Source organism: Parasteatoda tepidariorum, chromosome 2 (assembly GCF_982258835.1).
Source record: "Parasteatoda tepidariorum strain Cologne lab strain chromosome 2, Ptep-v5.0, whole genome shotgun sequence".
Taxonomy (NCBI): Eukaryota; Metazoa; Arthropoda; class Arachnida; order Araneae; family Theridiidae; genus Parasteatoda; species Parasteatoda tepidariorum.
The window spans coordinates 55,591,209-55,617,895 of NC_141756.1; the positions used below are offsets into that span (position 1 = coordinate 55,591,209).

Consider the following 26,687-nt stretch of genomic DNA (forward strand, 5'->3'; position numbering starts at 1 on the left):
ATTATAACGGGGGATTTTGCAGATGGAAATTTAGTAAAACATTATCAAACTAATAAGTACTTACAAAACTGTAAAATGTATGGAGAATAAAATGATTTAAAATCTTATTTCCCTGCCTCTTTTTAGGGATTTTAAGGAGTACATATGTTTGTGGCTAATCCATCATTACAGGAAAGTGTATAGATGGAAATTTAGAAAAATATTACCAAACTAATACATATAGGTATATAAAAACTGTAAAATGAAGTATAAGGTTTGCTTACCCGAACATTTAGGAAAGCCTATAGCTATATATCTCGCATACACTTATTCTCCGAAAGTCCAATGTCTTGGGCCGATCTGTACGTACAATGAAAGTGAATGTTATTATTCCTATGAGCATCTCTGTTCAGCAAATTCTTGGTGCACTCGCATTTGCAACAGAAGTTCATGATAGTATCCTTGAACGCGTCCCGAAAATCGCGATTGAAGTACGCGTAAATAACAGGGTTGAGCGATGAATTGAAGTATCCCACCCAAAATAGGATCTGAACGATAATGTCAGGACATTCACAGCTGTCACACAAGCTGACAGTGTCGTACCATATGAAGAATGGTAACCAACAGAAAATGAAGCAACCCATAATGATACCGAGAGTTTTTGCAGCCTTGTGTTCTCTCTTCATCTTGCTGTAGTTCCTTTTGACTGGAGTCGAATGCTCGTCGTCAACATGAGAATTACGATGCTGAGGGGCATGGACCACCATCTGAGCTGTAGTGTCCGTGCTGTTGCGCGGATACTGCGGTATGGCGGCAGTTATTTTACTGGCACATATCATCTTTTCCTGTTTGGTGGCCTCACAGAATATGCGAATATATGCGCCAACCATTATAAGTGATGGTACCCAAAACGAAACACAGGAAGATACGACTGCGTATGGTTTGTTTACAACAAACTCGCAAACATCTGGACGCAGAGAGCGGAATTCCAGATGCTCGTCTGTGGTGTACCATCCTAAGAATATAGGTATGAAACTAATTAATGATGATACGACCCATACAATTACAAGCATGATGGATACGTTGCGGCTTGTCATACGGTTGGGATAATCAAAAGGCTTAACTATAGCATAGTAGCGATCCAGGCTGATGCAACAAAGATGGAGAATGGAAGCTGTAGAAAATAAAACATCGCAGCTATTCCAGAAATCACACAGTATCTGTCCAAACATCCACTTACCCGTTATTGTATGAATGGCATTGAAAGTCATTGCAAACAAAGCCACTAACGTGTCCGCACAGGCCAGGGACACGATAAAATAATTTGTGATGATTCTTAGTTTGTGATGGCGATACACACTGATGATGATAAGAAGATTGCCAAACACAGCGGCGAACATTATCAAACATAGTACACATGATTTTAAAATGATGATAAGAATATCGTCCCATTCAAGATCAGGAACTTCCGAGTCCTCAGGCATGCTGCCGTTCACAGTTTGACCTCCATGATAGGGATTGAAGTTTGCTGAAGCCATGCCGTCTGCTCGAAACCCGTCCCACAGTTATTATTACCGGCGGCGCGAAAGGCCAGTAGGACGCGCGTGGGACATTAGAGCGCGGATGTCTAATCGAACGCGTCCCGTCAAACCAGCCGCCTCGGAAACTTTTATCTCACTTTCTCTAGCTTTTTCGAGAGACGAAAAGTTGGGGAAAACCAGTATCGTGAAGTTAAGTTACCGGCGACGTTTTCCCTGCTAACTGGTTGGCTGCCTTTTAGTTTCCTCTGGTGTTGAGAAGGAGGCTGCTCCCTCACAGTGCGCGCCACTCCTTCTCTCAGCGGCGCGTAGAACAGGCTTGGGTGGGGGAGGAAGAGAGAATAAAATAGCAATAAAAGAAAGTCTTGAGCCTCGCCAAACGCGCCAATGCGGTTTTCACCAATACTGCATAATCTTACTGCTTGATAATTTCGAAGTTTTGGTTACAAAAATAGGATTTTGGGGGGTGAATTAATGATACTAAATTACATAGCCGTTTTATAAATAAGTTTTTACTTACTTTAAATCCAAGGGCGGGTATATTTTTGAAATGAAGTCCTTGACTTTAGTATACACTAGATTTATTTTTAGAGAATATTCATTTACTTTAAAAAAAAGTTGAATTTCAGTATAAATACGTAAATATGGATATTTTTAAAACTTAGAAATGTTAGAAACATTTTCCTTGAATAATTAGAAAAATTTGTTAAAGTACATTTAGTTATAATAAAACCAGGTAAACATTTTGATTCAGAGTGATTATTTGTTCTAATGTGCATTTAATCTAAAAACAACAAAAATCTTATTAAGAAATAAATTTTTAACTTTGAGTCAATTGTGAAATAATTTCCTGACTTGACTAAAATGTATTTACACTTAGAAAATATGAGCCTTATATTTCGTAAATTATGTATTAGTTTAAAAAGTAATTTTAATAATAGTACATAGTAAACAACAATCCCATCTGTAATTAAGAAATCACACAAGTGGTACGAGGAATTTGATTCCTTGAAATTTCTAATAAGCAGAAATATATCGGGTCATAAATTTTGGCGGGCCCGGTATCCGGTGATAACTGAATCTATGGTTCCGGGAACCCGGCAAAAATTTTATTTGCTACCCTGCCCATTCAAGATTTTTGTAAAATTTTGATTTATTTCCCGGTGGGTAATATAAAGTTTCCATAAAACAATCAAAAAATCGCAGAATTTTCTATCGAACTTATATTTCACAAGATATAACTCTAAAGAAATAATAAAAGCATATATATTCTGTGACCAGAACCACTTATTTAAATTATTAAAAAAACTCCTGAAATACTTGAATTTCTAAACCTAAAAGTGCTTTTATGAATGCTTAAGAACCATAATCTAAACATTACTGTCTTAAGGTTACAATAAATCTGAATATAAATGCGTTGAACATATATGAGTGTTACCCAGTAAAATTAGCCGGTTCTGGGTACCCGGTACTCGATATGAGAACAAAAACCAGGTCCCAGAAACCGGTAATAAGTAGTGAAATTCGGAAATGAGCAGTAGTGACCTGATTATTACCGGGTTCGGTGATAATCGGGTGATGAAAATCTGGATCAGTGGACTGAGTGCTGGGTTATTGCTGGTTAGCCAGTTTGCAGTAATACGTAAATGCATTGTTTTGCTGGAAAAAAAAGAACATCGTATTATTCTGAAACTGTATGGAACATGAATAATAAAAGTTTATTCAAAGAAGAAATATGCTAAATAACAGAAAATAAGTTAGATTCGATGACATTTTGCTTTGAAAAAACGTATTTTGTTAAAAAGATAGATAAATAAAACACATCGTTGAATAAAACGCATAGCAATAAAACGCAACGTAGTTAACGCATCGTCTTATTCATGAACTGAAATAAAATTGGATTAACAAAAGCATTAAACATTTGAAATTAAAATTATTATATTATTTTACAGCGACGATTCTGAATAATTAAATCAAGAATCAATTGAAAAAAATTAATTTTTACAAAGTTTGCTTACTTACCTGTAACTATTAAATAAAATTTGTATTGAGGGAGTTTATTAATTTCCTTTCAAGAAATTGCACAAACTGTATCTAAATGAAATTACGAATCTATTAAGCACTTAAAAAATTATAATTAAACAAATACCATTCATTTTAAACGTAGGCGAACTCAATAAAGTATTTACTATTCTTAATGTAATTTTTGTGTTTGGATGCCGATTAATTAAATAAATATTTTTTTACCTTTAAAATATTAAGAAAGCATTTTTAATCTTTTGAGATTAGTTATATTGGATTGTGTTGTAATCATCATAGAAATTAATAGCAAAATATTTAGTAAAATTTTATCTAGACTATCAGTAAGATATTTATTTGCATTGACTAAATAATTGAATATCATTTACAGCTTTGTAATGATATTCAGTTAATTGATTAATTGTAATTGAATATCATTCAATTAATTGATTAATTGTAATGATATTCTTTAATTTGCTTTGCCATCAAAATATTAATTTTTTTTAAATTTTAAATTACATCTATATTTTTAAATATGCTAAATTGACGAACACTTGCGTCGTAATATAAGTTTACTAATCGCACGCGTTACCTGCTCGCTGTTCACGCCAACCCCCGAAACTCATTCCGGAAACTCCCGGATTGATTCATAATTAGAGCTCGCAGAAAATTTAGATATTTTAGTATAGCCTTGTATATGTGCTGGTACTCTTTTCAAAGTAAAGTATTAAAAATGCACAGCACAACAGCTGAGAAATCTTCAATTTATAGGATCCTTTTGAATGCTAGGCTACTTGTAAATGCATTTGTAACAAATAACTCATGGAATTTTCCTTTATACACGATTATAGACTCTAGTGTTTGGAGACACTACATGTTTATATCCTTTATTTTAACATTAACTCATGGATGCATTAAAACCAAAGAAAAAAGTTAGAGAAACATAGTTGATTTTGAACTTCTAAAATAAAACATCGTTCTCTTGTGCGTTACGTTTGAAGTTTAATTAAAACTAAAATATAGTAAGCATATACTGCTTAAGTTAGTGAACATATTACAGAAAAAGTTAATGAACATAAAAAAGTCTGGTAAAATTACCATTCTATTTGGTAATAATATTTCCGGTTAAAAAAAAAGAACATATTTCTGTTAAGTATTGAAACTCATTTGGTAGTTTTTCCGTTCATATGGTAACGGTTTGACAGAAATTCTGATTTTCAAATTTATAGCTGTCATTTCCATGTTAATTTACCCAAAAAAATAGGTTTTATACCATTTTCTAAGTTATTATGATAAACTTTTCGAAATTTCCCACAGCTACCAAAATTTTTAAAGATTATTCAACCATATTTTAACGTTTATTTTTCCAAAATCATCACCAAAACACTTCAGTAAAAATTACCGAGCTTTCTGGTGTTCCCATGGGATCAAAACTACGGTAAATATTACCATTCACTAATAGTGGTTGAGAATAAAACTGATTTTTTTCTCAATGTAGTATGAAGGAGTTAATAAGAATACAAAACATTTTGTCTTTTAAACATTTATTTCTGTCCAACTTATTGCTCAGTTTGAGTATACGTTGTGTGGCTTACTCGAGAAAAGTATTTCCTTTCTTAAATATATATGATGATTCATAAATATGTATTTGTAACATTTCAATAATATGTTATGAGATCTTTATATATATATATATATATATATATATATATATATATATATATATATATATATATATATATATATATATATATATATATATATATATATATATATATATATATATATATATATATATATATATATATATATATATATATATATATATATATATATATATATATATATATATATATATATATATATATATATATATATATATATATATATATATATATATATATATCATTCCTATTCATTCCTATCTCATTCCTATTTAATCATTGCTTTTAATTATTAAATTGTCATTAGTTTAAGTTTGAATTATTAAATTTTGTGCAATGGTGCTGCTCTATATTTATAATAGTTTTTGCAAGTATACTTATATGAAGCATTCATTAGTTACTGGAGAAATCACATGATCCTCATTATGTATTTTTTGTGCTATTTATTCTTGCTGATATACTTTGAAGTTTACAAGTATAAAAGTTTCACTGACAAATAACCTATTATGCGTTAATTTTTACAAAATTTCTTTCTCTGTAACTCCTTCGCAGAATTTCTTTTCAGCAATAAATAAATTTTGAAAACTCTAATATGCGAACTTTTAACTATAGACGAACTTTTTTTCAGTAAATCACGTATCGTTCATTATTTGATTAGAAACATAAAAATCTTTTATTATTATAGTTTTTAGAATTTCCCTTTTATGGCATGTTTTTAAATAGTTTCCTTGGAACTAAAATATTCATACTTTTCATGTTTAAACAAAAAGCTTATTGGAAAGAATTTTTTGTTCCCCATCTTTAACTTTTTATCTAATTTTTTCCATATTATAACAAACTTCAAAACTTCTAGAATCGCTCAGATTTCACAAATTAATTATATTACGTTTCCAAACAGTACATGATTGAACCGTTTCTCGCTCTCTTAACTTAAACCGCGATTTTTATTTAAAAAATATTTGATCGTTAATTTATTTTCCCTCGGTGGTAAATGAATTAAAGATCAAAGATTTTTCTTAAAAATTTATTATTTTTTATTTGTTATTCGCATTTAGGATAAAAAATATGGGTTTTCATAAGTAGGAAAACCATTAGAAAGTTTGGATCGAAATTTTTGAATGAAATTGAAATTTTGAAATTTCTGAAAATTATGATTTAAGAGTTCTCGTTTTTTGCGTAACAGGGAGAAAGTTACATAGGCACGAAGGTAAAGGGATATGTTGAAACGAGTTGATAATTATTAAAATAAACACGAAATATAATAACTTCTAAAGATTGGGATTGTTTAGGGCGTTGTGCACCCTGTTCAAAATCAGGTGATTCAATTTCGAATCTTGATGATATATATATATATATATATATATATATATATATAATTCTCAAATTGAGCATGGACTTTAAAGCTTCAGAGCAGCATCTCTGCACATTGCCGTATTTAATAACATCACTTAATTTAATTTAATGGCAAAGACAATACAAAATACAAAAGATAATTTTATCCAAATGCCTGACGTCTTATTCATAAAGAGCGCATTCCAAACGAACTTTTAAAAGGTCTTAACTTGGACTTAAATCCGTGTCCTTGACCGCCTCCTCAACGATTGATCCAAAATTTCCTGCAGAGAGGAAAATCCTCTAAACTTTATTTCGGCCGTTTCTCTAGGCGCTAAATCGCCAAACTAGCACTTCTACAGCACAACTCTTTACCAACTGCACCTATGGAGAAGCCCTTCGTGCGAGGAATGGAAAAATTCTAGGCTTTCAAGGTAATATGAACACGAAATAGTACAGCCAGGTGTGTGCGTTCTCCAGAAAAGTTTTCATCCATACCTCCTTCTTTTCCCGGATAAGGATGGGAAATTGGAAAAGCGGAAAAAAAGCACCCCTTATTAATCCTGTGAACGCCCGAGTAGGATTTCACTGTGGGTGCTAAAGACGCTCCTTTGGAATATTTTGTTTGTTCGCTCACTCGAAGAGTAGCAAAATAGTTGAGTTGTAGAATTATTCGAATAGTTTTGTAGGTCTTAAAGAAAAGATATTTACAAGAAAACGTTTTAAAAAAATTTTTAAGAAGTGCTTTTTATTTTTTTATTTAAAGTCACATTTTTGTTTTAATTACTTGCAAAAGTTACAGATATATAGGTTTTTTTTCAAATAGATGCGTTTAAAGTTTTGCATATAATTCAGGTTCTTCAGTGTTTGATAACCAAATTAATTTAAAAAAATAAACTAAAAAATTGAATTCTTACTTTATATATTTCATCGTTACAAAAAATAAATGAATTACGGATGTATATGTAGTTGTTTTTGCAACGTAAGAGGTTGATAAAAACTACTACATTATTGAAACTAATGTTAACAACCAATAATAATAATTTCATAATATCTAGGTACTTTTCCCTACGAATTGATCTAAAATTATATTCAATGTACATTTATATTTCAGGTCTTTGTTTTAGGAAAAGGAACACAAACTAAATAGTTAAAACAGTCACAAAATCATAACAAAATTATCTTATATGAATGATAAATTTAATAAGCATGCAATAATATGTGATTAAATAAAGAAATAGTTATTCTTAATGATGTTCGAAAATATTATTTCTGTTTGGTTTCAGACATATCATGTCTCTCCATTGTCAGTCACCGGTTTATTTATTCCCATTCTTCATTCCAGAATTTCAAAAAATTATTTTAGACTGATTAAAGTTTTTCGGAGAAAGCAAATGTTTTCTTCTGTATTGCTTAATAGTTTTTGAAATATGATTCGATTTTGTACTCCTGATTACTCTTAGAAATAATATTTCTAATTAAGTTTTTATTTTTCTTTAAGCTAAGTTTACACTTCACATACAGTTATGCTGATTTAGCATCAAAGTTAATTATTAGCTAAAGTCTGTAATGTTAGGCTGTTCTATTATCTCAGATTTTTTGTAAGTAAATTCTGCGCTTGAAAATAAGGAAACATACAAAAAACTATTCAAACATTGGATTACTATTAGGATTAAAGACAAGCAAACTTGCAAACGTAATGCATTTTCTAGTCTTTCAGGTTTGTTTCAGCAGTTCTGAGTGTTTATTTAACAAAAGAAAATTTATTATAAAACAAGAAAAAAAAAATTGAAATTAGATTTTTAAGTAATTATCTAGTTATATTTAATGATAAAATTTAGAGTAAAAAGTTAAAATAAATCAAATGCTTGAAATATAACGGGCAGCTGTTTTTAATTAAGTAAGAAGTCAGAAACGGAGAAAAAAAAGTTCTGGCTAAATTAGAGTAGCGTAATGACTATTTATGACTACTAAAAAAATAATAATTCTGATGTTAATAAAGCCAAAATTGAAGGTATTTAAACCATTCATTTGGAGAGTTTTCCATTTGTATAGTAACGGTTTACCCGGAATTTTGGTTTTCAAAAGTATAGTTCATATAACCACTCATTTAGTAAAAAATACGGAACTGAAAAATAAATTTAACTGAATAAATGGTTTTTAAGTCATCTCAAAGGGATCAAAATATTACTGCCAAATTTTCTCACAGATTATAGAAAAACGTTTTTTTTTAAATTTAAGTTACAAAAATCATTACCAAAGAGTTTCAGAAAAAATACCAAGGCATTTGGTGTTACCATAGATCTAGTAACAGAGAGTAAATTTTAGAACATCATTTTCTTTCATTGTAAGAACAACGAAAATCAAATTAAGTTGTCACTCCAAGAAAATAGTTTCTTAAAAATATTTGGTTTTAATATGATGATAAGGATATAATATTTAGATATTATAAATATTTTAAATATATGGATATTATTATAATAGTGCTAAATTTATGAAGATCATAATAACTAATTGCAAAATTAAATTAATGTTTTTTTTCATATAGCGTGTGTTTACAAATGTAACAAAATATATAAATAACTGAGATAATAAGCTGATGCCCTTGCAAAGGAAGCACGCGACGAAGATCAACCTCGAGCTGTCACCTGTGCAGATGCGAATGCTGTCGCCAGACGAAGGATATACAACCAGCATATTAGCAAGGCAACTATCCCCGATCTAAACTGCCCAAGAAACCTCTCCTCTACAATAGCTAGGCTACGTACTGGACATTTCAAGGGCATGAAGATCTCACGCACCCATATAAAATTCTATCCCATGTGCAAGTACTGTCCTCATTTGCAACTAACTCCAGACCATGTTTTTGACTGCCAGGCCATTATCGGCTCCCTCTTTCAACTTGGAGCACCTCCCATCGAAATTCTCCATGGCCATCGGGCTCCAAAACTTGCAAACCTTGTTATCAAGACTTTTAGAGGACTCTAATCTTTGCACTATCATAGACACGACAACAACAACAATAAGCTGATGACATAGTTTTCAATTAACGATACTTTTACTAAACTGTACAAGAAATTCAAAAAAATATATTAAAAAATTGGAAATATTTTGGTAACAAACATTGGAAGAATTTTTGAATGATCATGCACAGATCCATAGACTGATTATTTTTAACTGCAGTATTATATGGAATACTATGAAATATTGCATTAAGAAATCTGCTAAATTCAGTGTTTGCAGACTAACAGTATAATTATTCGATATTTATTTTTAAATGTTGATATCAAAAATGTTAATTTCAAAAAAATCCATTGCACTGATATTTTAATCCTTAAGGAACATAGTTACATCACAGTTCAGAAAAAAAAATTTTTTGTTTAAAAAGTAAAGACAAATTGTGATTTTTAAGTGGTACTGATATTTCCATCAATAATTTAATTTTCAAAAATCCTGTAAAAATTTTGTTTAAAGTGCCTTGTAAAAAATTCTAAGAAAATTTCTTCTTAATTAAAATTTAAAAAAAAATATAGATTTTCGGTTTGAAGGTTCTATGTCACCTAAACAATGTATATTCATTGCTAATTTATGTATGCTAATTTATTTCTTGAATATTGTAGAGTAAAAAGAAATGATATGGCAATTTAAACATAATTTCTGATAAACCTTATTTTTTTTTATGCTAAATAGGTTAAAAACACGCATTATTTAATAAATTTTTTTGAAAAGAAAAAAAATCTTATTGAAATCAATTTACAGCTTTTGCTTTGCTCTAGTCGCCGGAGGTCAAATGTTTTATCTTAAAATTGGAGGTAAGAAATTAAAAAATGTACAATAAATAGTATAAAATTGTTTAATTAATATTTTTGACCCAAAATATATTTGTAACTTATTCAAAGCATTCAGCTGTTTAATTTCACAATAGTTTTTTTGCTATAAAAATAAAATTAAACTAGTTAAAATTTGGATTATATTGATTTAATTTAAATAAAATTAGATATATACAAAAGAATCACCTTCCAAAATTTGAAAAGCATTCATGAAAATACGATTACCTATGCAATTCTTAGTTTGCTCTTTTGTATTCGTTTAAATAGATTAACTCAATTACAATTGTTTGACATGCAGATGAGAGCTTTCATCTGAAGAAACTAGTTCCAAAAAAAATTTGATTTTAATATTCATTTCTGTTTCAAAAGTTTAAATTTAAACTAAAAATGTTGCAATCATTTAAATTAATCTAAAAACAATATATGTTGAAGAATATTTTATAAAACATTCTAAATGTAAAACATAAGAGTCTCAAATTTAAATGAAGCATTGTAGACGCATACAAATGAATTTTTAACTAAATATGAAATAACATTCATCTTAAAATAAATATTCATAAAATTCTTCAGGAAACATGAGTTAAAGTATAAGACAAAGTATAAGACATTATTAAAGTGCGTTTATATAACATATTGCATTAAATCCTTGTTTGAATTGTGAAATACGCAATTGTGAAATAAAACAGGTAACATTGTTTACCGTCGGGCATTTCAAAGATACTTTTATTTTCTTATTTTTTGATAGTCTAAATCTAGGAAAAATCCTTAAAAGTAAAACAATTTTTTATATAACAGCAAATTTGATATACGACGTAAGTGAAACGATTCAGAAATAAAACATTTTGTTTTAACGGAAATGATTATGTCGAAAGTCTTATCTAAAGGGATTATGTATCAACGACGATCGAAACCATCTTTTACCTGATTTTAATGTCATGTCAATTTACGGGAAATGGGTTTAATTATTTATTATTATTTCGTATGTATATGTATTTTAATACATTTTGGAATGATTACTAATTTTAATTATTAAAGAATCATAGAATGTAGTTGTCAAAATTGAAAACTCATTTAAATATTTCAATTATTTTCACTTCTATTGTTAACAGAAAATGATAAATAAAGTAGAAATATTAAAAATATCATTTGCAATTAAATAAATATGTTTAATTTTAGTATTTGTAAAATTATTTTTTATTTAATTTTCTAGAATTTGGTTGTAACAATTTTTTTTAAAAATACATTTGTGACAAAGGATAATATTTTTTCCAAATTTAAGCATATAATATTTAAAATATTATAAGTATCAACCCGTTATAAATGTTATGTTATTGTATGTCATATGTAATTTACATTATATTACGTATTTGTTCTTTGCATTATGTTATGCTTTGATATAATGATATGCCGTCAATAACATATATATTAATATATCAAAAGTACGCTCATGTGACATGTTGTTTTGAGTACTTGTTGAAAATTCAAATACGTAAGTTAAACTGGTAATATTGTTTACCGTATTTACGGATAAAAAAAAAATTGTCTCCTGCATTTTCCAAAGCAAACACCATAATTTAAATTTCTTGTTTTAAAAAAGAAATATTCGCATTGTTTTAAATTGTCATTTTTAATATAATTTATTACAATACGAAAAAAAGTTTGGTCAAAACTAGGAGAATATGTTTAAATTTCGCTTGTTTCTGGCTCTATAGGAGCACGAAAAAAACGTGTAATTTTTAACGAAGCGCTTTAGTAATGATTTTGGTAAAATTAACGATGAAATGTGTTTTTATTATCCGTCATAAAATGTGATAGATGTTTTTTTTTATTTAATCACGTATTATTATTATCACCTTTCATTTTAATTTTTTTATATAAGGTAATTTAAAACAGAAAAATAATATTATTAAACATGGTTAAGTGTTGAAGCACCAATTTAAAATTTTACAAAGTTATTTAAATATTAGGTTTCATAATTTTATAATTTTAGAATTGTCGTTGAACAGAAGATCTAATTTTGAGTTCACGGAATTCCAATGTTTAACTCCGTTGCTTGTAATTTCGAACCCGATCTGAAGACAAAGTAAAATATCAATCAAGTATAGGGAGAAATTTGCCTTAATCGAGTTCTTTTTGATGGGACTAACCCGCACTTGCTTTACATGGAGAGCAAAACTTCGAAAATAAGACGGCAAGGGGATTTTAACCCATGATCTGTCTATCATTGAAGATATGTTTCGTCAGCAATGTGGTCGGTGCTAGACAGTAGCGGAATTCGTATAAACAAGCCATTGGTAGAATTCGAACCCCGTTCATGTCATTGGGAGATAAGCGCTTTATCCCCTGAACCACCACTGCTCAAACATGCGGATGTAAAAGCTAAAGATTTATAGCATGTGATCTTGAGATATTAAACTCAGATAGAATCAAATCTCTGCTGCAGATGATAGACTCGACAGTTTTTGTTTTTTACTTAAAGAATGCACGTAAAAAAACATAAACAATGTTTTCTAAGTTTTTTTGAGTGAAGACTAAACACATAAATACAAAATAAATGCTAAGAAACTATTATGAATTTTCACCAGAAAACGAAATTGTGGTAAAATTACCGTATTGCACGGTAACGGCTTTTCGACATATTTCTTGGTTTATTTAACAAAAGCATAGTTCTTGTTAAATAAACCAAGTTTAAGGTATTTTTAACATTCATTTAGTTGATTTTTCCATTTGTATGATAATGGCTTACTTTAAAGAATAGTTTAAAAAATTTTAGTTCCTATTACCACACATTTAGTGAGGGATACAAATCTGAAAAGTAAATTTAACGGAATAAATGCTTTTCAGGTTATGCTCTAAGGTATCATCATAAAATTACCAAACTTTACTTTAATTATCAAACTTTATCACATATTATAAAACTATATTTTACTGTTAAATTTATTACAATTATTACCAAAGCGCTTCAATAAAAATTACAGAGAATTTTGGTGTTCCCATAGAGCAAGAAACACGATAAATTTTAACATATTTTAATAAACTTGACCATACTTTTTTCTTAGTATAGTAGGAAGGGATTTTTATTGATATCATAATCATAAACGCTTAACAGAGGGAATTCTAACAATCGAGTCTTTTGGCCAAGTTGAATTGGCTTTTAAATGAGAAATGCATTTGGCTTTTAAATGACACATTTTTCTTATAATTACTGTATCATAAATTTCGAACCTTCAGGTTTTATTTTTTAAGCATTATAGATATTGCACGATTAATGAATAAAATTCATAAAATAATTAAAGAAATACTATAAAGTTAACTAAGGTGTTATATAAAGATTAATATTTATATTATAAAATAATTATAAATATTATAAAATAATTATCAATATTATAAAATAATTATAAATAAGTATAAATATTATAAAATAATTATAAATATTATTAAATAATTATAAATATTATTAAATAATTATAAATATTATTAAATAATTATAAATATTATTAAATAATTATAAATATTTTAAAATGATTATAAATATTTAGGTGAAATTTATATATACCGTTACGACTTGTTTCATTTCATTCAACAAAAGTTTAGTTTAATATGCCTGTTCAATATATGATAGTTATTTGGCCAATTAAAATTTCTTCTTTCTTAAAAATAATTATTCTCCTTTTAAGAAAATATTCCTATGCATTTTCAAAATTTCAAAAATCTTTTTTAGTGTGTATGTTATGTTAAATTTTTTTATAAAACAATTTATTTTTTGGAGAACACATTAATTCAAATGTTTCCAAACATAAAATAAAATTACCCTAAATACCGTTTCCGAATAAACTTTTTTTCTTCCATTTCTTACAATAATTGGTCAAAAAACTCCGACTATAATCGATTCTCGAGTTTCTTGGCCAATTAAAATATATTTTTAATTGAAGAAAAACTGAATTTGTTTAAAAAAATATCATAACGAATTCCTCGAATTAGCCGTTTTTTTCCTTTTTATTAGGGCTTTTCAAATTTTTCATCACTGTCTGGTCGCTCGTCTTTCTTTTGCTTTTTCTTTCTTTTAATTAGTGATTTTAATGATGTGTTTTTCCTTATTTGAACAGAGGCAAATCTAAAGATTTTTGTTATAAAGATGGGCAATATTTTTTTCTTTTTCTCTTGAACTCAGCAATACTTTAATTATGAAGGAAAGAAATGCTCTGGGTATATTGACTTTTTTCCAGGGTTTTCATTTAGAAATGTTTTGAAAGTTTCTTTGCCGTGTCTTTGAAAATGATGTTTGCTCTCATTATTTACACTGTCGCTTTCACGAGAAAATGGTTTTATTCTCCAATGAAGAGTTTTGATCGTGGTACTGGCGTTTGAGTCTTCCAAAATTATTTTTCTTTGGAGATTGAATTACTATGAGGTTAAAATTTATTTTCTCGATCTCTCATATACCATTCTTTTGCTAATGTTGAAGGCATATAGTTAGCCAAACACGTTTAAGTCAAAAAGCATAAAATTAAAAAAGAATATTTTATTTCTTAAATATTTGATTTTTTTCTTTAATGTTCATATACCATAATAAACCACATAAACTGTCTGGGACCTTACAAACTGTTAAACACTGTGTTACTTTGTTACCATATAAATTGTTGTCCATACCATATAAATTGTTAGTCTTATTTTTTAGGATCTAATAGCCTATTTTATGTCAATCAGAACTAAAAATACAGTTCTTTCAGAATTCAACCAATGAATTCAGATGGATGATCAAATGCATCATGAGCCTAAAAATTTATTACAGAACATGGAATCGCACACATTGTTAAGATAGAGAAAGTCACAAAAAACGCAAGTGCCCTTGGACGTCGTCTCTCTGCATAGATTGCCGTCTCTTTAAAAGAAATCAAAAGTATCTTTGAGTGCATCCGGGAATCATTTTTACGTCGTTGTAGATTGTGTTATGATGTCAATGGGCTCCACTTTGAACAAAACTTGTATTATTTAACCAAATAAATCTTTTTCTGATTAGAAAGTTAGTAGTAACTTTTCCCAGTATGACGGTGAAACCAAACAGATCACCGTCACGTTTTCAGCTTCATGAATCCCTTTTGTCATTCCTCCGTGACTGATGAAATATTCTAATGAAAGATCATATAAGGTGACAATAGGGAATAGTTGAAATGTTATTTTCAGATGCAATGTCAGTGAATGTTTTTTTTTCTTGCAAAATAACTTTTTGCTTAATTTCAGTCTGTCAATTGTCAAAATTAGTAAAGTTTGCTTACTGTAACATGTTTCTAGCATTGCGTTTAACATGTTCGTCGATAGGATTTTTCTGTTGATACTATTGCAAATTATAGTAATACAGTAATATTATTTTAACCAGGAACAAATAATTAAACTGAATTAATGTCATATCAGAAAGTCACGTCACGGAATTAAAATAGCTCTTGTTAAATTCACAATACATTATACTATTGTGCTTAATTCTTTTCGCAACTGAAATCTTAAGCTAATCAGCTGCTTCAATCATTCTATATATGTGGCACTCAGTCAAATCGGTGCCTTACAGTTGTATGAGATTTTCACTAGTAAGTATTCACTTTGAAAATTGATTTGCATACATGCAGTTCAAATTCTTGTATGCAAATGAATGTCTCCTATGGCTAAGCTCTAGATTTTAATATATATTAATTTATGGGAATTAGTGTTAATTATTTGATCTATGAAATGAATGCTAGTTAGCGACATGATAATTGAATAATTGTAGCATGCGTTATTTACAATAAGTGAAAAGCATTAATTTTTGAAATATACATCTGGATTCAAAGCAATTAGATTTAATACCGATTTTAACATTTTCATTTAATAAATCATAGTTTATGTGTGCTGTAAAGGTGTAACAAGTGAATCAGAAAGCATTAAGATATCTACTCTTTAATAAATACAATACATTTTTGCCATATTTTGTCCTCTGGGAAATTTTATAAATATGAGAGATATTGTTTGATGAATCGGATTATAATTAAGTACTTAGATTTATCAAGATGTTTTATTTTTGTTTTGATATATATATTTCAGATTTGATGTTATTGATGTTCTAGGATAAAATTTGAGGTAAATTACTAGCACATCAGGATTTCAAGACATTGCAGAGGTTATATACTTTTTATATGCAAAAGTGACAACAGTGGATCAGAATATTAAAGAACAAAGAAAAATCTCTGGACCATATCTTGACCATCTTTGGACCTCCCTTTGGACACTCTCTTGTTATTTCTTCATATATCTGAAACTATTAAACTATAACGATTGAAATACTAGAATGCCTAAACATATTATCGTGAAAGACATATTTTTTATAACGATTTTTTAATTATTATTTTATTAAATCGAGCTTCATTTTTTTAAAAATTGTGTAAGGTAAAAAATAGTTTTCTTGTAAATTGAAAGTAAATAATTTTATTTTACAAAAATCGAAATTTTCAATGGAAGCAGGTGAAATTTTCTTGAAAAAGATACAAGAACTAGAAACTATTCGATCGATTCAAATAAAATTTTGATTGTATCAGTCAGAATTACAATTAAAAGTATTCAAAAGCCACGACTTTTCACCCATTTCTTACTCACTTTCTCTCTCCATATATATATATATATATATATATATATATATATATATATATATATATATATATATATATATATATATATATAATATTAAAGATTAATGAAAAGAGAAGAAGAAAAAATTATCAAAATAAAATAAAATAAAATAATTTTAAAAAATTAAAAAAAAAGCTTCTAAACTTCTTTAAATTATTTAATATAACATTATTACCTTGCGCACATCCATTTACGGACCAATCCTTGATAATTAGCAAATCAAACGTGCTTGTCTCCTGCAGTAAGAACTCTCTATAAAACATAATTCCTCTATTTACTATTTCAGCTCTATTTGCTCATCTGTTTTCATGTTTTGTAATCAGGCAATCTTGCTACGAGAATATTTTGAATCATTCCTGAAAGTTTCCCTTTCATTCGAATTCGTTTCTGGCTTTATAGATTTCGTATTGTGTTTTGTTCTGCGGACATAATCTAGTGAGCTGATTAAGAGATTATATCTTTTCTTTTTTTTAAAAAAAGAATCCTTTATTTTAATAATTTTTCTTCATCTCCCTTCTAATGTTTTATTTATATTTTAAGTATTTTAACTTCTGTATATATATATATGTATATTGTCTGATCAAATTATTAAAGTTCAGTATTTAATAGAGTTAGAAGTGATCAGATATGCAAATTGAATTCCGCCGTTAAGATTTTACCTTAGAAAATGGTAATTTGATCTAAAACAATCTAAGTCAAGTGTTACATATTCATTTTTATTTACATGCTCTATTTCCGTGGTGCAGTTAAAGCTCGGAGAAAAAGATTATGATAAACTTACCGTAATTTATGGTAGCAAAATTTCTGGTAGAAAACATAACGATGGAAATTAAAATCAAAATATGTGGGATTTAAATAATTTATTTCATAATTTTTCCTTTCGTTTAGTAGCGGTTTATCCGAAACTCTGGTTTTCAAAATTATAGTTCATATTACCGCACATTTAGTAAATTATACACAAATGAAGCATTATTCATTGATTTTTAAGCCCTGCTCTGACGTGTCATGATAAATTTCCAAATTTTACCACATTTACCAAAATCATAAGCAAAATGCTTCGGTAAAAATTATCAAGAGTTTTGGCATTCTCAAAGAATCAGAAATGCTGTCCATTTTACCACATTATTTTATCAGCAAATATTTCATTTTTTCCATTTGGCTAAATCATAATTTACGTTCCTTTAAAATTATTATCGCACATATCTGCTATAGATGTTTTCTTACATTATATTTTTCAGCTGTTTAAAATACTAATAAAATGTCTACTTAAATTTAATTAAATTTTATTACTTTTTTAAATACATTAGATCGACAAATAATCTGATAAAATTTTTTCAACTGTTTCAGAAAAAAAAATAACTTAGCAATTGCGATATTTGCAATTCGTGTATGATATATATCTAATTTATATTAAAGATGAATTATAAGTAAAATTATAAAATCTAAAAGTAACAATTAAAATGTTTTCATCAAATTATAACGTCCAGACATTTTAAATGTGAGAAATCTAGATAGATTTAGAAATTTGGAGGAGGATTTTAGTATAAACAAATTCTCAATACAAAAAGCAATTTTTAATAAAATTTTTAAATTTTTATCTTTTTAAAATTAATTGACAAAAAATTCATTTCAGAAGTTTAGAAACATTTATAGGAATACTATTATATTTCCATAATCGTTTAAATCTAAAGAATGGAGAAATGCATATATTTGCTGAAATTTTTTCAGCAGCTATTCATTTCATCTACTTTACAAATTATGCAATGAAAATAGATATGCATATAAAATGAAAGTATGGTGATTATTTTTTTATATTCATATTTTCTAAATTTCGGTTTTAAAGTTTACAAGAGAAAGTATTAAATTTTTAATATCAGAAAATACTACGCAGATACTTTTTAATTGAAATTCAAAAGCTATAGCCGTAATTTTTTGCAATTAAACAGGCAAAATAAATCAGATCATTTTATGTTTGCAAATAAAATAAAAGTTTATTCACTTTCATACCATCTCAGTTTGATGCAAAAATTAATATTACATTCGTATGTAATTAAAATGTGAATTAAATATTCATTTAAAATGTAAAAAAATTGTAACTTTCTTAAAATCTTCTCGGAATAAAACTCTACTCAATCATTTTATATTTAAATTTAATTAAAACTTCAAAATTATTTATTCATCTCTATATTAGTTATGAAGCATGGAATTTAAATAAAAATGTAAAAATTCGCGTTTTCTGTGATGAAATGTAGAGGAAATGTGTTGTTAAGTGCAATGTTTGGATAATGTGGATTGTATGCGTTTATAAAGTAAACTTTTGAAATAAATTCAAATTCTGTGAAAGTAAAACAATTAATTTTAATTTTCGAAACTTAATTTTACTACGGCGACGCATGAACGTAAATATTTAAATATTACCATAAAAATATTACATTTTGATTATGGTTAATAATTTTCTTTGAAATCAAACGCGACGAACGATACTGTAACTCCACATGAAGTGAATTTCTTTGCTTCTGTTGAGTCTTAGCGACATAATGAGAAAAAAGATGTATAAATAATTAGAGCAATCTGAGTATATTGGAGTAATATTAAGCGATACAGAGGGAGACTCAAGTTAAGGATTAGGAATATGTTTAAAATAAAATTGAAGTATAAATAACCAGTAAAATAATTTTATGCAAATTAATTTGTTTTCGATTAAGAAAATTTTGATTTTAGATGAATTCATTACAAACGAAGTGACCGCTGAATAATACTTCCTTTTATGAATTTTTTTAAAAATTCTTTCATGATTCGTACATGATGTATCAGAGCATTTTTTACACACTGCTGGAATTTTCTTCAAAAATTGAAGTGAAATAACCAGCAGCAGTTTTGTCCATCCAATTTACCATAAAATTTACTGTAAATAGCATTTTTTTTACCTTTATGGTTTATAAATCGATTGCAAAAAACATTTTTAAAAATAAATATATACAAAACTATATGGTCTTTTAGCAACTAACACGGTTTCAAAACCGTAAAAAATAAAACTTTAAGGTGCTGCCATCTATGCGTGAGTGAGAGTATCATATCTAATAGTACAAGGTCACAAATTGGGGAGTGCTGTTCTTTGAAAAATCTTTTTGTGTTGAAGGGATGAATATAAATGTAGGGCTATAGTACCCACCTACAAGAAACTAAGTTACTCCATTAGGTTTGTCCAGTTGATGCGATAGAATTTTGGTTGTATTAAGTGAAACCGTATTATGTCAAAGCAGTTAATAAACGGTTTTTCTCATAGTTAGTAGTTTTGTAAAATAACAATTAAACAAATTGTTATTTAACCATTTTAATGCTGGTAACCATTTTAATGCTCAAATAATGCTGCTTCAACTCGAAAGTAGTTTGTACACAGAATTAAAGTCATGTACAAGAGACAAAAAAAAATTTAATAGTCGGAATAATATTTTTTCTCCAAAAAATGTACAATTTATTCTAATTCTTCTCTCGAATGTTTTAGCCACGAATATTTAACTCCCTATTTGGAAATACTTTATGGAACTGGGAGAAATTTTGCACCAAACGGTATATAAATGCTCCAAAATGTTTATCAAAAGATAATTCCATACAAAATATTTACGATATTTCAGCCTAGATTAAGTATTATATAAAAATTTTACTTTCTTTTAAACTATATAGTTTTATAAGATAAAATGTAATATTTTACTCAAACTGGCAGAATAGTTTCTGAGTAATAAATCTTCGAGACAATTGTAGTTTTAACTTTTCATTTCATAAAAAAAATTAGTTCGCAAGAACTCTACTTTCTCTACCGTTGAAACTTTATATTTTAACATACAAATTTGCATATTTTACAAAAATTGCCTATTGTAATATTCAAAATGGTTTTAACCATTAACAAATAAAATGATAAAAAAAAATTGTTATTCATAAATAAATACCTTAGCATAAAATTATAAAAAGTTTTCGCGTCGAATTAAATTACAAAAAAAATAATACTTTTGACTGTTTTCTGGTCAAACTATTGAGATTATTTTAAGAGGACATCGAACATATTTTGACAATCCAAAGTCTAATTCTGTTGAAGAAAATGTATTGTTGTTCAAACAAAGTGCATAGATTAAACAGACAATGTTTGCCTTTAAAACTTAAATTAATAGTTAGTACTAATTAACTCTAGCTAATTTCTGGCACTAATTCGCATAAACTGGCTCAAATTAACAAATCGCTATTATTGGCAGTTAAAACGCGGAAATCTCGTCATTCAGAAATTTAAAAAAAATAATATACACGTAAAATAATATGGAACAAAATCTATTTAAAATGTCCTATTTAGTTTTTTCAACAAATACAATTAAGCAAAGGACAAATATATCGTTTAATTTATTTGTGACTTATTAACAATGGGAATTATTTATTAGTGATTTAGTCGTTTAATTTATTTGTGAATATTATTTCTGAATATAAGCGAATATAGTACTTTGAGAAAAAAATATGGTAAAATCTACCAGCACGGTAATTTATCTAGAATTTTTTCTCCGTGTATAAAATTTCCCAATCAAATGTTTTCCCTTAAATGGAAGTTGCCCTTAAAAATCCTTACCGTAATTAATTAGTGCTGATGAATAATTAAATTACAAAATTAGGCACATAATAAATTTCTTCTGAATTAAACTAAAGATTTTGAAAATCGGAGTCGTAAAACAAAGAATTTTGTCCTTAAGGCAGTGTCAAATTTAAACTTGAAGCCTAATTTTTCTTTTCTATTTCTTGTAATTAAAAATATCTGGTACACATTTTTTCAACTCTTTTATATTTCTTTCCTATTTCTACATACAGTATTTCTTATCAAGAAAGCTATACATTTCTTTTTCTCTTATTTTAAATAATCATATATTTATTGAACTATTAAATATAAAAACATACCGTTTGAGTCATACGTTGTAAGCAAAATTTTATGTCTGAGCTAATTCAAATGCCTTATAACTAACGCAATGTGTTCTGTTTTGCACCACTGTATAAATTTTCAAACAATTGGATGGTTTTTTTCTAGATAATTAAAATTAAAACAATAAATTGGCTAGTTAAGAAATTATCTTTATAATTTAAATTTATATTTTTCAGATTGATATGCCATATTAATATACCGTGAGCATATTTCATTTCATATTTAGGATTATTTTAAATTTCCTTTCACATTTCTTTTAAAGCATTGATTTATCTTGGAAATACAATTTAAATCTAATGTAGTTTCATAAACTGTTGCCTTACGGGAAATAAGAATACATTTTTCGAAAACTAATAGACGATGTTGATAGACAAAACAAATATTTAGCAATATAAAATTCATTCCCAATGGACTAAATAAAATACTCTTTTTAAAATAAAGAAATTCCAAACATTTAACCAGATAAAAATCATCAAAATATTGGTTAACATAAATCAAAATAAAAGTTAGTGCTATTTACCAATTTTATTGACTCGATAAATAAAATTTCTTATTTTCTAGATGAGTGGAAATTCTTTGATATCATACAAAGAAATCGTTTGCAAAACAATCCAAAGTAACTTTGAAAAAAAATGGCATTTACATTTATTTTATTCAAAATTCCCTTCCTCTTCAATTAATCAAATCTAATTTACACTTGAAAAGGACGGAGTTGAAAGTATTTTGGATTTCAGTGTTGTACATAAAAGCATTTCCACTAAGCAAATTGCACAAGGACGCTTTAAATCTTTGATGACCGTTGGAGAAAAGTTTCCCAAATTCCCTTTTCTAGTCTCGTCATTAATTAAATAAATAGAGTTTCTCCGCTCATTCAATTTACGATTACGTAGTAGAATGGTATGCACAACGTTGGACATTGTTTGCATATTTCATTACTTAAAATAATCAAATCAAATGTTTTAAGAAATGTAATCAATCGAAATGCTTTTTTTTCGTATTTTTTCTTAATAATATTTAGTGGCTTATTCATAAAATATTTAAATTATTTGGTTATTTGTTGTTGAAATATGTTTAATCTCTACTTCCAATTTTGTGTAAATTTGGTTTCGTTTGTTATTCAACCTGTTAAAATTAATTGATGATGATAAATATTTTAAAGAAGTGCAGTTTTAACAGCTGAAACAATTCAGAAGAAAGAAAAAGTGCTGAATTCTTTAATAAGCGTGTTTTTACTCTTTCTAAAAATGAATGATTTTTTAAAATGTTTCGTCTGAAGAAGAAACAATATAAATCGTCACTTAAAAACTTTCATTTCTCAATCAAATTCTATATAATAAAATACATACTATAAAGCATAGTTAAAATAATTTTTTTAAACAAGTTTATGTATAATTGCAAATTAGATGTTCAAATATCACTTTTAATTATTTAAAATAAAATAAAATAAGAAAGGTAGTAAATTTATAATAAAATTAAAAGCATCCCTTAATAAATGGAGTCTTAACATCTTTTTTTATCGATGGTGACACTTACCAGTAAATTAAGTTGAGTTCTTAAACTTTTTATTGGTTCCTTCTGTATCTCAGTAAACCAGAAGATAGGTCATTAGTGCATAAATCGTGACTCATAGCAATGACCAAACCCAGCTTAAAAACGTCAAAGTTAATTTTATTTTTCCTAAACTTTTTTTTTTTAAATTGTGTCTTTATCTTTTTCCTAATGGCGGAAAAAAAAGATTACATTGCTAGAGAGAAAACTGCTGCATTAAACTAACTCGTATGAATCGCAACTATTTTCTTTTTTGTAATAAAGAAAAATGTGGTATTATTTGTTGTTTGATTTGGGACAATTCTTGTGTTTTATAAATAAAATATCAATTTTAAAGATTGCATTATTTAAATGGCAAGATTAGTGAATTTAATTAAATACCAACGTTTGAAAATCAAAAAAGCAAATTTTTTATTATTACCTACATTTGTTACTGTGACATTTTTGCACCTTTATCAGTAGAGTAAGGAAGAGGAATGGTAAAACAGAGATGCTTTAATCCTACAGAGGTTACTAAGGAGATAAGTACATAGTTAAAGGTAAAACATTAAATTTAAAGTCAAGGTAAAAAAAAAATTTAAAAAAATACTCACTTCATATCATTCATAAGTATATTTTATGTGTTGACTTGGATTTTTGGGAAAGTTACCACATAATCAAAGCAAAAATTTTATTATTAATGATTGAGTTGCTGTACCATTTTTTTAATGATTGGAAATCATTAAAAAAAATTTAATTTTCAAAAAATTACTGTCAATTTATGCTTTATCTCTTACTGTATATTTATTTCATTATTTTAGTCTGACATAATTATTTATCCTACTTATGAAGACGTACCATTGTGGCACCGAAACGCATGCAAGTTTAAGTGGACATTTTATTATTTACGATTTTTAAACGTTTGTTTTTAATAAAATTTTATTTTTTCCCTCAGAATTCTCGTAATATTATGACAAATTTAAGTATTGAAAATTGCTTTTTTAAAACTTACCCACTACTAATGTTACTTTCCTTCTAAGCAATTTACATCCTCCTCTTCACTTCATCATGAGAACCCTCTATCGTTAATGATTCACATTGGTGAATGTTCAATAAAGTCAGCCATTTTCTTCTATTGTCAGTCACAAAGTTGTCGCCTAAATATGAGCATTTTTACTTTTGTGATCAAAGCATCTGCGGAGTCAGACCTCTTCAGTTTTTACAGAGAAATACTGAATACAGAAAAAGTTTTTTCAGAAGTAGAAGAAAATCCAGGTGCAGGCTTTAGATGATAACGACGCAGAATTTATCACTGTTGTCTTATTTATCTAGAAATGCCATTAACGATTAGTTTTAGTGTCTTCTTGCGTTGTTTGCGAAGCCATGAACTATAAAATATCTTAGAGTAAGCATGAATTCTGTTGGAATATGTTATGAAAACTTTTTTTTTTAATTTCTGTTTACTAATTGTATGCATAAATTATACCCATGTTTGTTTTTAATAATTTTTCTACGCATTTATTTTAATTTTTATTTCATTATTTGTTTTAAAGGCAATATTTAATTTAAAGTTGAAAACTGTATTGTGTGGACAATATTAAAAATATTATCTACATATAATGTATAATGTAAAATATTTGTACAAATAATATTATTATTATTTGTACATATAAAGAATTTGTGATATTTCATACCTTCATTCATACTTTCTCTTTGAAACTAAACTAAAATCAAAATTTGTACAATATGTACAGATTCACGAAATTCGTTGTGTAAATATCAATTTCACACCAATTTCAGTCAATTTCGACAATCAGTTTCAACAATCAAAATCAAGAGACGTCATCATAAAATAAAGCGGCATCTCCCCACACTGTTGAATTTATAATTTCTGATTAGATCTAATAAGAAAACTTTAAAACTAAGTAAGCGCAGAATTTTGTAATGTTTGGAACATTTTTACTGAATTTTTTACTGACGTTACAAATTTTAAAATGAATAATAATGCAAGTATTAAGATATTTTGTAATTTTCTTCTTTCTACATTTATGAGTTTCAGTCAAGCAATTTCTGTAAAATTGAGTATTGTGAATTTTTTTTAAATATTATTTGAAATGTTTTTAAGTTCATGCTTCAATACTCTAAAAATAGCTCAACTTAATTTAAAATAAATAAATCTATTAATTTTCCAAATCTAAATAATTACATCCTTCACTTACTTTTAATTTAATTATAATGGATTGATTAAATAAAGCATGTAGACAAAAAAAAACTTGTAATGCATGATCAAAATATCATTTCATTAATTTGTTTTGCTTGTAAAATATAAAAAATGAAGTATCAAAAAAATGTTCACAAATCAAGCAATTTTGAGAGAAAAGACGATTCTTAAACTAATCCAGTAATTAAAAGCAGGAAAATCAAACGGATAAATAATTCATAAAATGTAGACAAACAAAGCTTTAATTTAATTTATGAATCTTATAGATTTTTTTTCTGACCTTAAACACTTTTAAATATATTTGTAAGCAAATATAGGTTAGTTTCATCGATTTTTTAAATTTATCTTTCAAAAAATTGATTTTGTCCTTCACTCATTTTTGACAATCTAGTTGAGATCTGTCCTGGCATTTTTTATTGAGTATTTCTCACATTGAGTTGGACGAGACCAGACTTAAGACGTTCTGATAAATGATTTTAGAATAAATTATATTTTAAAGGGTTTAATTCATAAAAGAGTAAAATTTATGACTTACACATATTTATCTCACCCTCATGTTCACAAATTTTTAAAATCCAAACCTGGAAAAAGCATTCTACCTCGCTGGCAACATTTTTTTTCTTAGTAACAAGTAGAAAGTTGCACAATTTTGATAGTTGTGCTTGCGCTGTAGGAACCCCCTATTTATGATAATTACATCGCTAATAACAGTATATCTCTTATCCACTTTTTAAAATGTTTAGTGATATCTATTTTAATTTGCAACCTAGATGTATGACTATTTTACAAATAATACTTCACAATTCTTTTTTTAATAAGATAGATTAAACTTGTTTAATCTATCATATTAAAAAGATGTTAAAAAATATGAGATATTTTTTTCGAAAAAAATACTTTCCATGGCACAAAGTTACCCCTCAATTGTTGCCTTGAATAAGACTAAAATTTTACTCTCATACATAATAAACA

General features: G+C 27.3%; 1 protein-coding gene across 7 annotated transcripts in view; it reads right to left on the reverse strand.

Moving 5' to 3' along the window:
- The window catches only part of LOC107450046 (octopamine receptor beta-2R), a 180,052-nt gene extending 155,250 nt beyond the window's left edge, over positions 1–24,802 (reverse strand). For 5 of the 7 annotated variants that reach the window (XM_071177561.2, XM_071177563.2, XM_043042876.3 and 2 more), the window contains exon 1: positions 264–1,839. In XM_071177561.2, coding sequence (XP_071033662.1) covers positions 288–1,517 — 1,230 coding nt within the window. In that variant the 5' untranslated portion in view covers positions 1,518–1,839 and the 3' untranslated portion in view covers positions 264–287. Of the gene's footprint in view, positions 1–263; positions 1,840–24,509 lie in introns of those variants that run through there. The other 2 variants (XR_015431380.1, XM_043042874.3) reach the window with 2 other exon arrangements.
- Between the last annotated feature and the right edge of the window lie 1,885 nt (positions 24,803–26,687).